The sequence below is a fragment of the Lissotriton helveticus genome, chromosome 1_1, assembly GCF_964261635.1.
Source record: "Lissotriton helveticus chromosome 1_1, aLisHel1.1, whole genome shotgun sequence".
NCBI classification, from domain to species: Eukaryota; Metazoa; Chordata; class Amphibia; order Caudata; family Salamandridae; genus Lissotriton; species Lissotriton helveticus.
In genome coordinates, this window is record NC_136057.1 from 760,846,686 (window position 1) to 760,861,074 (window position 14,389).

General features: G+C 43.9%; 1 protein-coding gene across 1 annotated transcript in view; it reads right to left on the reverse strand.

Moving 5' to 3' along the window:
• Positions 1 to 14,389, reverse strand: part of CNTN1 (contactin 1) — a 664,003-nt gene that overhangs the window by 507,496 nt on the left and 142,118 nt on the right. The window contains exons 6-8 of the mRNA XM_078674301.1: positions 6,844 to 7,059; positions 1,808 to 1,904; positions 1,461 to 1,642 (exon numbers count right to left, since the gene is read on the reverse strand). Coding sequence (XP_078530427.1) covers positions 1,461 to 1,642; positions 1,808 to 1,904; positions 6,844 to 7,059 — 495 coding nt within the window. The remainder of the gene's footprint in view (positions 1 to 1,460; positions 1,643 to 1,807; positions 1,905 to 6,843; positions 7,060 to 14,389) is intronic.

Consider the following 14,389-nt stretch of genomic DNA (forward strand, 5'->3'; position numbering starts at 1 on the left):
AGTTCATAATTGATGTCTTTGGAACTGCAATTTCAAATCTTATCTTATGGTGAAGTCGGATTTTAAATTATAATTTTGGAAGTGAACCTTTTAGAAAGATTGCATTTTCTTACCTTAGTCATTTGGTGCATGTAGCCTGTCTCCGGCTCATATGACTGGGTGTGGGGAACAGTTGAGCTTTGTGTATTCTTCCTAGACAGCAACACAAACTAGAAAGCTTAGGTGTGCCCGGATGGGCCATCACTGAAAGGATAGGAGGGCAGAGCTGGGCCCAGCCCTACTGACACCTGAATAGGCTGTGTTCTGCTTCCATAAAAAAAAGGCTGCAAACCCCTGTAGTTCGTATGGAGCCAGAAAGGAAGGGCATCTGTGCAACTTAAAGGCAAGCCTCTAGAAACTTCTTCTCACTTCAAAGGCACAACTGGATATAAATACTGGACCTCAGACACCACCACCACCACCTCAGTACATTTCTCAACCTGTGAATACCCTATCAGAAAGAAAGACTGCTGTGCTGCTCAAAGTACTGTCACTCTGCTGGACTGCTATTCCGAAGCTGCTACTGCCCTGCTGTTTTGACTTGATGCCAGCCCTCTTGCCTGGGGAGGATAAACCCGGACCTGCAACCTCATCTTTAGCCCAGGATCCCTGAGTGGCTCCAAGGGCTTGTCTGCTGGCCTCCGGATCTGAACCCAAGGAACATAAAAGGCTCCCCAAACAGCTTCTGTACCCAGTTGCAGTGAGTGCCTGACCCCCAAGTTGTGCCTCTCAGGTCTTGGACTCTTGGTGTGGCTCACAGGCTCCTAAATCAAGTTTTTAGGCTCTTCAAGACTGCGAAAAGGCCAGTTTGTAGCAAGACTATGTAGCTTGCACCGAAAATCAGCGCGAGTCCCCTCCAGCACGTCTCTTTGCGCCGCAGCACCGATCATCTGTGCGGGACCGCAAGCGTGAAGCTCCAGCCCAACCACTTGCAATACCTGGCCTGCTCTTCGCGCCACGCCAACAGCCTCCCACAACGGCTTGCTTGTTCCTCTCTGCCCTCTCCAACGCGAATGGGACTCTTGGCACCAAACTTGAGAAGGTAAAATTTCAGCAGCACTAACCGAGAACTGTATACAACTTGCACTTCATTGCGGTCAGCCTGAACGTTTGATTCTGGCCCGGTCCAGTGCCATCAGATAGCCATGGTTAGAGCTTTGTGTTTTTTTTGTGCTATTTTACACTTTATTATTTCAAAATTCACAATTCCGGTTTTAATAAATGAATTTTTGTCATTTTGGTCTTGTTTTGTTTATTCAATTGAGCTCGATTTTTCTAACCTGGTGGGTATAATGATATATGTTGCCACACTTAGGTAGTTGATGGGAGCATTTTTTAGTTAATCAATACCTTCATTCCTCAGTCCCCCTGAGTCAATCATTAATCAGAGTAATTACCTCATTAAAATGATCCATTCCTACCTTGTACATAAACGCTTGCCTGATGGGAATCCCTCCCTTTAATGTTCTCAGCTTGGCATTCATAGGCCCCTTCATCTTCCGGTTGAATATTGAAGATTGTGAGCAATGCATTGGACATGCTCATCTCGGCTGTTGGTGGCATCGGCTCATTGACCTTTTGCCATCGGATCACTGGAACGGGACTGAGATGAAAAAGAAACAGGCCATATTTTAAAAAAGACTGGATTAAATTAAACCACTCATTATTTTGTATTTAAAGATTATCTTCTTGCATTGCACATTTAGAACTGTGACATTTAACATGAAATGCATTTTCTGTTTTTTTTACGTTGTACGAAAAAACTCACTTTCCCAGTGCAAAGCACTCAAGCGTCACGTTTTGCCCTTTTAGTGCATAAGTATCCTTGAATTGAACCTTGATGTCAGCTGGGATCCTTCTTACTGCTAAAAAAAACAAGAAATGACAACATGTCAGTCATTTAAAAGGCAGTATACTGAATTTGAATGTGCTGAGTACAGAAGGGAAGGGAATCGAATACCTTGAATACTCTGCAAATATTTTCTATCTCATTTTTAAACCACTGTTTATATTTTTCACACTAAAGGTATTTATAGTCCTTCTTTGCCATTGAGCAGTGGCATTTATAGAGGAGTGCGAAGTCGCGTTTTTGGTAACATTTTACAAAGTTCTTTGAAAATGTCGCAAAATTATTCAAAATTAGCATTTTAGAACATAATGCAGCTAGCCAGTATTTTGTGTGAGTCATTTCGTGAGAGTAAATTCTTACAATGCTCATAAGATAAAGGCAGGGAAATGATTTATGCGGAAAATATCTCACAGCTAAACAATTTCTTCTAAAACCAGCCCCCCACATGCAAAAATGACACAAAAATTCAAGAAATTCAGGAATTTCACAAATTTGCCTTTGTATTTAAATTTACTTCCAGACCTAATAATACATACATCTTATTTTATAAATATTATTTCTAGGAGATGAATGGAGACAGATTTCATGCCTATTTACATTATAATAGGAGCAAGGTTTTCTAAGAAAAAGCGGCCCTAACAAGGTTTTAATGCTATGTGTAATGACTATTCATAGTACTATATAAATTCACATAGGAACAATTCGACGGAAATTATATATTTGAACTACACAGATGGTCCAGAATAGTAAGGATTTCCACTTGATACTTCTCCGCGACCCCCTTCCTTTATTTAATACTTTTACTCTCTTGCTTTCACAACAACATGGATGGCAAAACAAGCATTAACAAAGACCACAGACTTGTTTTTTAAGTGTCGGTGTAGTGTGAAGTACAGATTGTTTACAGTGAGTTGGAATGCGTGTTTGCATCTCTGCAGCAGTTGTTCCTTGTATTGTTTGTACTTCTGCGAATGCATGCATGGAAGAAAGGGGTTTTCTATAAAAGTGGTAGTTATGATATTCCTCACTATAATAACTTGTCGCGTCATTGCGTAAACAACTAATAATTTGCTTCTTGAACAGGACTTTAAAACTTCTTGAGAGTTGCGGTGCTTCTAGTATGCAGTGGCTCCCGTGAAAGAGTGTGCCGCTCTTCCTGGGGCCGGCACAAGGTACAAGGGGGCACAGGAGGCTTATTCAAGAGCCTCGTTGAATACCCCATCTCTGCTGACGAGGGCCAGTGCTGTCTCATTAAATGCACTTGATGGCAGCTTAGAACAAGCAGGTCGGACATCTTAAAAAACAAGTCTGCAGTATACAAAAGAATGGTAGAGTGGTCCCGTAAGGAAAGGGCCTAAAATCCATTGATTATATAGAATCCATTTTGAAAAGCACTGGACCAGTCCCATTAAAAGCAGAAACACACTCCTATCGCAGTGACAAATACTGGAAATGTTATGATTAACATATTAGCAAGTGTGCTCTACATAAAAAATATAGCAACGTAAGCAACGTAAGCACTAAAGTACCAGCACGATCTCATCCATACTAATATAATAAAGAGAGAGCCCAAACCTTTGAAGCGGGTAATCTCTGGAACCACAGCACCAATCACAATACCCAATACAGCATTGGAAAGGACAGTTGCAGCAGATGGACATAGGCTAGCCACCATATACATTATAAGGGGGAAAGAACATTAGGGGAAAAGTAGTCCGTTGTGGGCGTGGGCGTTCTGCTGGAAAGCCATGGGCGTGTGCATGGGGGTGTGCATAGAGCGATGGGCGCGGCATGCTGGGACTGCCGTCCCGATACGAGGGGGAGTTGCATTTACCATTTGGGTGTGTGCATGGGCGTGTGCATAGAGCGATGGGCGCGGCCTGCTGGGACTACGAGGGGGCGTTGCATTTACCATTGTTGTGGGTGTTGGCTGTTGACGCAATGTGGGGCATGTAATTTCCGTCGGATGGAGCCGAGTCGTCCCAATACGAGTGGGCGTCATCCCAATACAAGTGGGCGTTGCATTTACCATTGTTGTGGGCGTTGCACGTTGACGCGATGTGGGGCGTCTAATTGCCTTCGGCTGGAGCGGAGCGTCAGGTGAAGCGCACAAGCACGTTCGCGTCTGCAGTGGACACAAACGTTCCCATATTGCACTGAGGACACGGCTTCACAGTGGACGCATTCTTCTGCGGGGACTGAGCCAGGTGATGAGGCGATTCTGAGTCACGGGGCCTAAGCCAGGCGATGGGGCGATTCAGAGTAAGTTTTTTAAAAAACGCAGGGCCTGAGCCGGGTGATGGGGCGATTCAGATAAAGATTTTAAAAAAACGCAGGGCCTGAGCCCGGTGACGGGGCGATTCAGAGTAAGTTTTTTAAAAAACGCGGGGCCTGAGCCTGGTGATGGGGCGATTCAGAGTAAGTTTTTAAAAAAACGCGGGGCCTGAACCCGGTGATGGGGCGATTCAGAGTAAGTTTTAAAAATAAATTGCCTTGCAAATTGAAAGCATTGCAGACATTCTATTTCATCCCCGGACAACGTCGGGACGGGCTGCTAGTTATATGTAAAGAAGATGTTCAGATAAATTCTGATTAAGAATAATGAAAAGTTTAGCTGTCCAGATGAAACCTATTAACACCATATAATTATACTTGTTGAGTGCCATGGGAATATCCCTTAAGTGAAGAGCAGCCCTACTCTGACATTCAGGCAAATGCTCCATTAAACATAAGCTAGGTTTTTAGTGCACAAGTCAAGCATTGTCATCATGGGGCGACTGCCCACGGATCACCTACTGCCTCTTGCAGCAATACAACTGAATCCTGCAGCCACTTCTAGGGTTCTCTTTCCCAGGATGGATCTGCTGAGTGGTAGCACCTCTTCCAATCCAAAAAAGATATTTTCTTGTTGTCTTCCTAGCCCAGACCTTATATGATTGTCAATTGTTTGAGGACTGACACCAGCCACACGATCTGATCATCTCTGTCACGGGATTCTGAGCACTTGCCATTTAACTGGTGGGCACCACTCACTTCTCATGGACAACGTTGGACATTTTTTGTTCCAATGTAATCTCATGGCATTTTGTTACTATTTTGGAATTGTCTTCAGTGAATGTACTAGGAATCTTGAATTGCACCCAATGTTTGCAACAATGCTAAATGTTAGCTACCATCAAATCCAGGCTAAACAACGCCCCAACGTGCCAGCATCGAATGGTATTCACTTCTCTGGACCTCACGGTTATTGACACCACAGAGTGAACTGGGTTGGGAAACCCTTACAACCTTAAGGAATCCCCTGTATTGCAGAGGAAAGTTGGGTTTGGTCAGACTAAGTGGAGTTCGGGGATGCAGCAAGGCTAACACTAGGTAAGGGGCATACTTGACGGCCTCCTTCTCCAGGTGTTCTTGGTGACTGTTTCAATGGACAGCCAACATTCTTCGTCAGCTGGGGATCAACCTGATGGTGGGAATTGTACCATCAAACCGCTCAAACCAAGGTTATTGCAAACATAATCCACATGGTTACAGCTAATGGGCAATGGCCACAGACTGTGGACGATGGAAAGGGCACAGCGCTTGTTTTAAAGGAACAATTGCAGAGCTGTGGCTCCTCTGCTCACCAAGCCCATGAGCTATAAGGCAGGCACAAACACATCAAGCGTTTGGACGCCGCTCACCTGGCTTGCAAAGGAGCTGCTAAGTTAGAATGACTCATCATCTTAGCATTTATACTAAAAATCCTATTTCTCCACGGTTTGTTCCATGTTTAATGAACACAGCTTGACATTTTACAGTGCAAATCTGTACTCTATTTGATGCAATGTTAAAGCCTTCAGCCTCTCATAATGAAAGGCCGAGTACTGGGCTTGCTATTTACGCGCACTTCAGAAAATACCCACATACCAAGTGGATTGTTATTTATTAGGTGCAATAAGTAGCCAAAAGAACATGCAGATTTTGGTGCTTACCTTTCCAAAATCTGGGGTGAATGTTTGATTCATTATGCATTCTGCCCATTATTTGTTGCAGCAGCACTTTTTGTCCTAAGTGGCATAGGCAGTGGCATAATACAGACCCCTGTAGCTCCCGTGGTGCAGGGGCCCCCGAGTTCCAGGGGGCCCTCTTTTATATCCAAAAGAGAAAACATACGAGATGGTACAGAATAGCCAGAGAAGAACTCTAACATTATACTCCATCCTTAAAGAATGGAGGAGAACCTACCGAACATCCTTTGCAAATTGTCCATCAAGGCAGAACAATCTGGACAGAACATCTGCATCTGCTTTAGTGTGGTGATTGACAGATTTATGTTCCACAGTAAAGGGTCTGTGCTTTATTTGGATCATAACCAGTTTATGCTCAGTTCATGTTTATTCTGTGCATATTGTGATAGGTGGTACAATTGCTATAGTAAACTTTAGAAATATAATGTAAAAAACATTTACTGAAATTTAGTAGATATAAGACACAAACTATAAAAATAGAGATAACTTGAAAGAGGAGAAGTATGAAAAAAACATAAGAAAGTCACATATTCAAAGTTATAAGGCTGGTCCTTTCATCTTCCATCTACAGACACCTTTCTGACTGCCGAGTCTTTCAATCCCTCAAGACAGCTGTGGGCCTTTTTTAATGTAATTGTACCGAAGTCTGCCTAAAATGCCGGTTAGAGGTTTATAAAGGTAATACCTTCCTTCAGAAACTGATAAACCAAGGGGGCAAATAATTTTAATATTACCAGTTAGGCAATCTTTTATCCTGGTCATGTTTAGGTCAAAGAAGGATTCTGTTAGACATCTAGTTATCAGATCAGAGTTGTTAAAAAAAACTGTACTAATGTCACCTATAATTCAAAATATTGAAGAGAAGGAGAGACCTGTAAGGAATGAAAACACAATGAAAACAACAATGACACAAAGGACACAACAATTGGTAAAACCAATACTTACTCTCAGATTGTGGGCTAAGGGGAATTAGTGGAATGAATCTGCTAAAGACACTTTTTGTAATTGAAGGACTCTGGACAAGGCAGGAGTAATTTCCCTTGTCTGATTGCTCCACCTTTGAAATGTAGAGATTGCCATTCGTTTGACTAACGAAACGGCGCTTGTCGATGACAACAAATGTGGGGAAGTCGTTCAAGAGCCAATGATAGATTAGATCATCTGGAATGGAAAAAGAACACATTTAGTTTAAATAGCAAAACAGTGGAACATGTTAATCAAACATTTGTTTTAAGGTATAGCACAGAGGAATTGTTTGACAGATGTGTCCAGAGAAAATAGGTTTAAAATAATGTTGCAAATAAATGATCCTTTTGCAGAAGGTGATACGTAGGCCAGGAATGAACACACACCTCTGTAAACTGTGGGAGTTAACTTTCTTGGATTCATTATCCCTCTCTCTCAACAATGTTGCCTCATAACGCTTTATGTTTCATGTATACACACCTGCCATTTACAGGACAAAGGGGATATGAATGATTCGGAATTGAGTTTTTTCAATAGATAGTGACTCCAATGCATTAATATGATTTAAAATGGACTTAAAGTTCTTTACACAGGAAAAACTTTTACAGGAAACGACTTTGAAAATCTTGTAGAGGATGGCTACCACAAAGCATGTCATATCTACTGTACACAAAATTGCAACGAAAATAAACAGTAGGTCTGTGCTTTTCTAGTCACTCGCTGTTCCATTTGTCGATTAAGCCTACAGTAATTGGTGTCAGAAAATCCCCAAAAATTGACACTTACATGTGCTTTGTGAGAGATTGTTGGAAGGTTTATTAGTAGGTGCAGGTAGTTACCTACAGCTAGTAAGGATACCACAATCACTAATGAGGTCCAGTCAAGTCTCAAGAAATTGATCCTTGCTCAACCCTTGGTACCATGGCTCATGAGCAGTCAGGCTTAACTTAGGAGGCTGGTGTGTAACACATGTAAAAACACCTATAACAGTAAACAGGTGAGACACAACACTCAATAGAAGTCCAACAACAATGTATACCAATAAAATGTTTTTTTTATCATTGAAATAACCCAAAACAACAAAGATCCAATGTAGGGAACAGGAGATATTAATTTTTAAAGTTTAAATACTTTGTAGTGCTTAAATGCCAAAGGCATCAGCTTGTGACATTTGGTCACGCTTGACTTGGACAAAGTCAAACTTTCAGGCTGATCACAATGGAACATGGGTCAGATATGATGAGGGGTAGGGCCCGGTCAAGTTTTCACCTTCTGACTTAGTCACTTTTTCTGAGCTTTTTCTCTCGACGTCGAGTGAGGCTTCTCAACAGGCCTAGTTGTGAGTCAACAATGGTGGCTGGTTCATCAGGAAGACTGGGTGAACTCCTCAAGGTCTTGTTGATGGCAAAAAGGCCCAAAGCTTCAGCGGGGCAAACCTAGATCTCAGGCTGAGTCGTGGTTCGACACTGCCGGCTTGACTCTCAATGAAGGGTTGGTCAAGGTATTGAGCTATTGAGCAAGGTATTGAGCTGTTTGATGAAACTTTTCTAAATGGTCTCAAAATTCAGGATCTTCTTCCAGAAGGTCCTTTTGGGGTGTTGAATTGTCCACAACAACATTCCAAGTTCCGGAAGCTCTGATTTGAGTCCTTCAGAAGTTGGGACAATAAGACCTGCAATGCACCTGGTCAACCCCTTCAAAGTCCAGGTGAAACTGGTCAGCTGGGTTCTTCTTGGGAGAGATGATTCAGGTGGTGCGCTTTTATCCTGTTGCTTTCTGATAGTCCACTATTTAAATTTTCAAGATCAAGGCAAAGTCATTCTTTTGGTGAAGCCCAAAGTGTGCAGCATGTGCGGTACTTAGGAGTGTAGTCATTTTGGTGCAGGTCAGGTGTTCAGTAGGACAGTCTTGCTTCTAGTTTCTTTCAGGCAGGGCAGTAGCTGGGCAGCTCCCCCATTTTAATCCAGGTTTCTGGGCTGGCAAGAAGGGGGAACTCCTTACCTGGCCACTCTCCTTGACAGGAACTTTGTATTGGGGGCTGCTCGTGAGTCAAGGTACCAAGGGTTGACCAAGGATTATTTATTGAGACTTGATTGGACCTCATTTGTGATTGTTATGTCCATTACTAGCTGTAGTTAGCTACCTGCACCTACTAATACACCACCTTCCAACAGAGATTAACTGTAATACTACAGAAACCAGCACTGGCAAAGTAATAGTCTTGTATTAAGAGGTTGAGCTATTGGCTTTAACAATGCTTTTCTGATTGTTGTTCCCATGTGAATGCATGTGTCAAGATACATGTGCATGCTTGTCTCACAATCAATACGAATCCATGCATTGTAATGTGAGTGTGTAGTGATGTCTGTGTGCCTGTTCACTGAGATGCATGTGTGGATTAGTTGTGATAAAAAGTGAGCATTTTGTTATATTTAATTTTCTGTTCTAGTATGGCGGATGCCAATAAAGTAACAGTAAATGAATAGAAAGAAAAATAGGGAAAAAAGTGCGACAGAGTAAACAAGAAAGTGAGTGGACCCGTAGCACTTTACAAATGCCATACCCTTGAAAAACTAAATAAACAGACATAAAATGTTTAACATGCGTGCAGACTGTGAGCAGGGCAGAAGATATCACAAGCAACGCTGTTGGGAGCTAAAAGAGTGTCCAAGCAGAGAAGTCTTTTTTTGTGCAACAAGTAAACTGTTTTTGTCTTGGCACTATGCCTGTTTACTTCTTTGTTTACAGAAATATTAACTACTGAATGTGAGCGTTGGACTTGCCCCTTTTTGCAGGGTCATCCTTGAACTTTTTGCCTTACTCCTGGTATTTTTTCTGGCATGATGTTGGTAGTTTTAGGACTCTGGGCACTTTATCATTGCTGTTCAGTGTAAAGTACATGTGCTCTCTATGGTAAAACATGGTAAGATTGGTCTACACCTGTTTGGCTAATTTAATTTACCTATCAGTCCCTTGTAAAACGGTATCCCAGATACCCAGGACCAGTAAATTAAATGGCCCTGGGTGGGCTTGCGGCGCTGCTTGCGCCACCCACCAAAGTAGCCTTTCAAACCTCTCTCTGCCATTGCAGGGCCTGCGCGCGCAGTTTACTCCTGCTGTGACGTGGCACATAAAGCGGTTGCCACGTCTGTGACTCCCTTTTTTTTTTACATATCAGTCACCCCTAAGGTAGTCCCTTGCTAGCCCTATGGGCAGGGTGCGCTGTAGGTAAACGGCAGGACATGTGCGTTCACTGTGTAGCATGTCCTGCAAGTGACAAACAGCCATTTTGGTTTCTCACTACTGTCAGGCTGCCCTCTCATAGGAATGCATTGGGGATTCCCTGATAAGTGTTTCAGTGGTAATTCCTGATCTGAGAGGAGTAGTGAGATCAAGTTTAATATGTTTGGAATAGGGGTAATAAATGCTGCTTAAAGGTGTGCACAGACTTATTGTCACTATTATACAAATGCCACTATTAGAAGTGGGCATTTCTGTGTGCTATGTGTCTTTGTGCCTGCCTGTTGCGTACTGTATGTCTGGCTCTGGAGTGACAGAGACTGGGGATGTGCAGTGGCTCCAGAGGGGCTGAGTGGTCAGCGCTAGGCTGAATGGGCCTGATCTAAATTTGGAGTAGTGGGAGGAGCTAGGTGGAAACTACCACTCTGCTTAAGGGAATCTGTGTGCCAGCCTCCCTGGGGTCACTTTGCTGGGGTGTCCCCTGTGATCTCCCATGATTTGTGGCTTGCCCGTGTGGTTTTGGTGCAGCGCCTGGGGAATGCTGTGCTTTCACACCCTGTTGTTGCAAGGGTCTGAGGAGCACTGTACAGGGTTTGGAGAATGCTGGTTCTGAGAGCTGACTTGTGCTGGTGCAGCTTGTGTTGCGCTGTATTTCTCCCAGTGGTGGTGGAGCAGCGGAAAGGGAGCTCTTCCTCAGAAGAAGGTCTCTCCCTCCCGCGCGGTGTTGCATGCATCTGTTCCATGAACTGGACTGCCCAGAAGGTGAGCGCTTTACCTGGTATTGGGCCGAGGGCAGCATGTGGCTTTGCAGCGTGTGTCAGGCTGCACTACCTGGGCCGATTGCGGAGACCTCGCCCCATACTTTTGGATCGGGAGCAGCTGTGCCGGAATCCCGAGAGCTGCCCTCAAAACAGGAAGACAGGCAAAGGAGCCTGATGGTGGGCGGAGCTGGCCTAAGTAAGCAGAGTCAGGACCGGAAGCCAGGCGAAGGATGCCTGTTTGTGGGCGGGGCTCCCGTGGTTGAGGAGAGCCCCGCGTACGATCTGAGAAGGCCAGTGGAGAAGGGAAGGGCCCGCTGCATCAAGGGGGCTGCCGGAGGCAAGAGGAGAGCCTCCCCAAACCAGAGAAGAAGAGAGAAGCTGAGTGGAGCCCCCGGTGAGGAGTCCTGTTGGCTACATCTCACGGGCTCCATTCCACTATTTCCCGCTTCCCCCGCCTGGTAGAAGGAGAGGCGGTCGCCCGCAGCAGACAGCCCCTTGGGTTAGTGGTACCTGGAGGGAGGGCCTCCTGCCAAGGGGGGGGGGGGTCATCCGACATTGGGCCCGTGTCTGCGGGTCGAGGTTGCAGACCTGTAGGGGCATTGTTTGTGCTGTGCTTCCAGCTGGGGGGTAAATTTGGAAGCCTTGTGCCAACGTGAGGCCAAAAGGATCACCACCACCCCCTGCAGTGTAGTGCTGGCACGGCCAAGAAGGTTCCTATTGATTGAGGACTTCTGGACATGTCTGGTGACAATTAAGTGTGCCCTCCGGAAGTGAGTACCTACATTTGGTGCACTGTTGCTGATGCTAATGCTTTGGCCTAAGGAACACTGCTGGGCCTGATGTTACTATATTGCATGGCCTACTGTGATGTTATGCATACTATACTGTCTTATGCCTAATGCCTGATGCATTCATAGGGTGTGCCCATTCTTAGCATTTACTACTAGGCTGCACTGATGATTATGATGTATGCCTAATGTGTTTTGCTAAGTACCCTATTGCCAGTAGTTACTGGTTGTCTTCACTAATTGTGAGTGGTGATATTATGACAATGGCCCGATTTGCCCTGTAATGTATATAATCCCCTGTAAAGTCATAACTAGTGCCAGGTGGCACAGTGTATATATGTGATTGCATTCTAATATGCTTTATGAGTAATACAAAGGCAATTTTCTTATATAACCTTGTGTGGAGTTTCTTTTGTGGTGTGCCTAATGTGCCGCTGCTGTGTGAGTGTGTTGAGCAGGGGATATCTTCAGCGTGTAACACCCTTGCCATGACTAGAGTGGTGGTTTCCACCTGGCTTAGGCGCTTGCTCTAACCAACCTGAAATTCCATTTCTAACAGTGAGCAATAAATATAACAGCATTAATTAGGCTACAGGAGATGTGGGCATTTATAGATATTCATTGTACAGCATAACGTTTGTCTTCTGAGGAAACACATATATTCTCAAAACATGTGTTGCCAAGGACTTCGTGCAAATTTTCAGCAATAAAATAAATGATTTATTTGAAATAAACATAACTTCTCTGGCCCCCTTGCCTTTTTTGTTAAGTCTAGAATGTGAATATCCATATCAAGGTGCGCAGAGTTGTGTGGACCAGAGGGAGCATCATGCCTGTCAGCATTTGCCCATAGTCATTTGAGCATGGCCACAATGTCACATCTCTTGGGTGACATTCTTCCTGTTACTAGAAAAGATGTGACCCCATTCTCATTGCTCCTTTTGCACTGGATGATGAAGGATGTGTGCAGAGTCAGGCCGTCCTTGGTCAGTGTGATAATTGCTATGTAATGCTTTACTCTGGAGAAAGTGATGTGATGCAGTAGAATCTGATGTGTGTTCTGGAGTGCTGACTTCCTGGGTATTCCTGCTCAGGAACTTTTTGACTGGTGGTGTCTCTATTTATGAGCTACTGCAAATAAACTTCTTTCCTGCCTTACTTCTTGATGCCTTATGTGACTTTTCTTCACACCCCAGTAAGTGACTAGAGTTTGGTTGGGGAGGCACACTATAGCTGGGAGCTAGATGTTTCTGGAAAGGTGTTGGATAGCAGGGAGTCCACAAAACTGGATTCCACCTCCATCTAGCCTTCATGTGGCTATTTAGTCACCTTGCACCACACAGACACATACCATGTGCTTCACCCCGATAGATCGAAAAATATAAATCACAAAAGCCACATTCGGCAGCTTTGAGTGTTTATTTTCCAGATTAGACAGTTGGTAAATTTCTACAACAAAGGCAAAATCACAGATCAGAAGTTGTAAGTAGCAGTGGGGACTGAGATGAGATCTCCTCCCTGGGTCGACCGTAAGAGCCTACATTTACCTACAAATGCATAGTCCAAATATCGGAATTTTATGGGCACCTTCCGCATTACTAACCCGAAGCTTTTTAAAATTCAATGAACCAGCGTTTGTTTTAGGTCAGGTGAGACTGGATTCAAGGTGTTATTCCCTCTTTGGGAACTTTTCCTCACCACTCCTTGAAAGACTCCCTCACAATGTTCAGAGGTCACAAAAAGACTATTTTCATGCTTCCTCAGTGACACTGATGCCCCCCGGATGGTCATTTGGGACAATGACTTAGAACCAATGTTTTCGTTAATTACGTAGATCGCCTGCCTTTTATTTCTCTTTTCGACCAATTTAGAGTCAATAAAAAGGCAACAGCCAGAGCCATATTCACCTTGTACCTATGGAAGTGCAGTAATGTCCTTGTAACTAGAGCATTATCCACCTATATGCATTTCTAGTGTAAATCCAGTCGAGAAATAGTTAAATAGTTGCATTTATTTCCTCAGACTAGCAGGAAAAATGCTTATTTTCTGCGCTGTCCTATGTGATGATAACTACTCATCCTAACCCCGTCAATATTTTAATGGCAGTCATGTGACGCAGCAGTCCCTTCTTTCTCTTCCTTTTATTGCACATTTTAAAGATTGGAGGTTGCATAAAGTGATGCATTTATTTTATTAAATGGTCGCATTCTATGAAACTAGAAGTGTTCAACGTTTTCGAGTCTGCCGCATGACTCAGTATAGAGTTTTACACCGCAGAGCTGTGCGCTCAGATAACTAACTGCCCTGTCCCTTTATCCACTGCAGTGCGTCTGATCCAGTCATCACTGTAGGCCCTTTGATACCAAAGCTGTACTGCACGAGATCTTTTTATCACACCGAGCAAGGTGAAGGTGGAAAAGGGTTCAATGCAGAGGAGCACAGTTTCCTAGTAGGAGTTAAAGGGTGTTTGAAGCAGAATGGCACCCTTAGGCACTTCAAACGATGTGAAATACGGGGATTTTTTCAAGAGGCTTTGAAACGTAGAGAGGAAAATAAACTGCTTCGAACAACCGTTTCACTCGCAGTGCCACCGAAAGCCTCCGCTGAACATAAATAGCGAGGCTTAAATGTTTTCAGCAAGTTACCTTTACTTTTCAAAGTCACTCAGTTGAGCAGAGGGCAACTAAACACGTGTTCTGTGTTTCAAGTGTATATGTTACCTGTTGCAAACGGGTA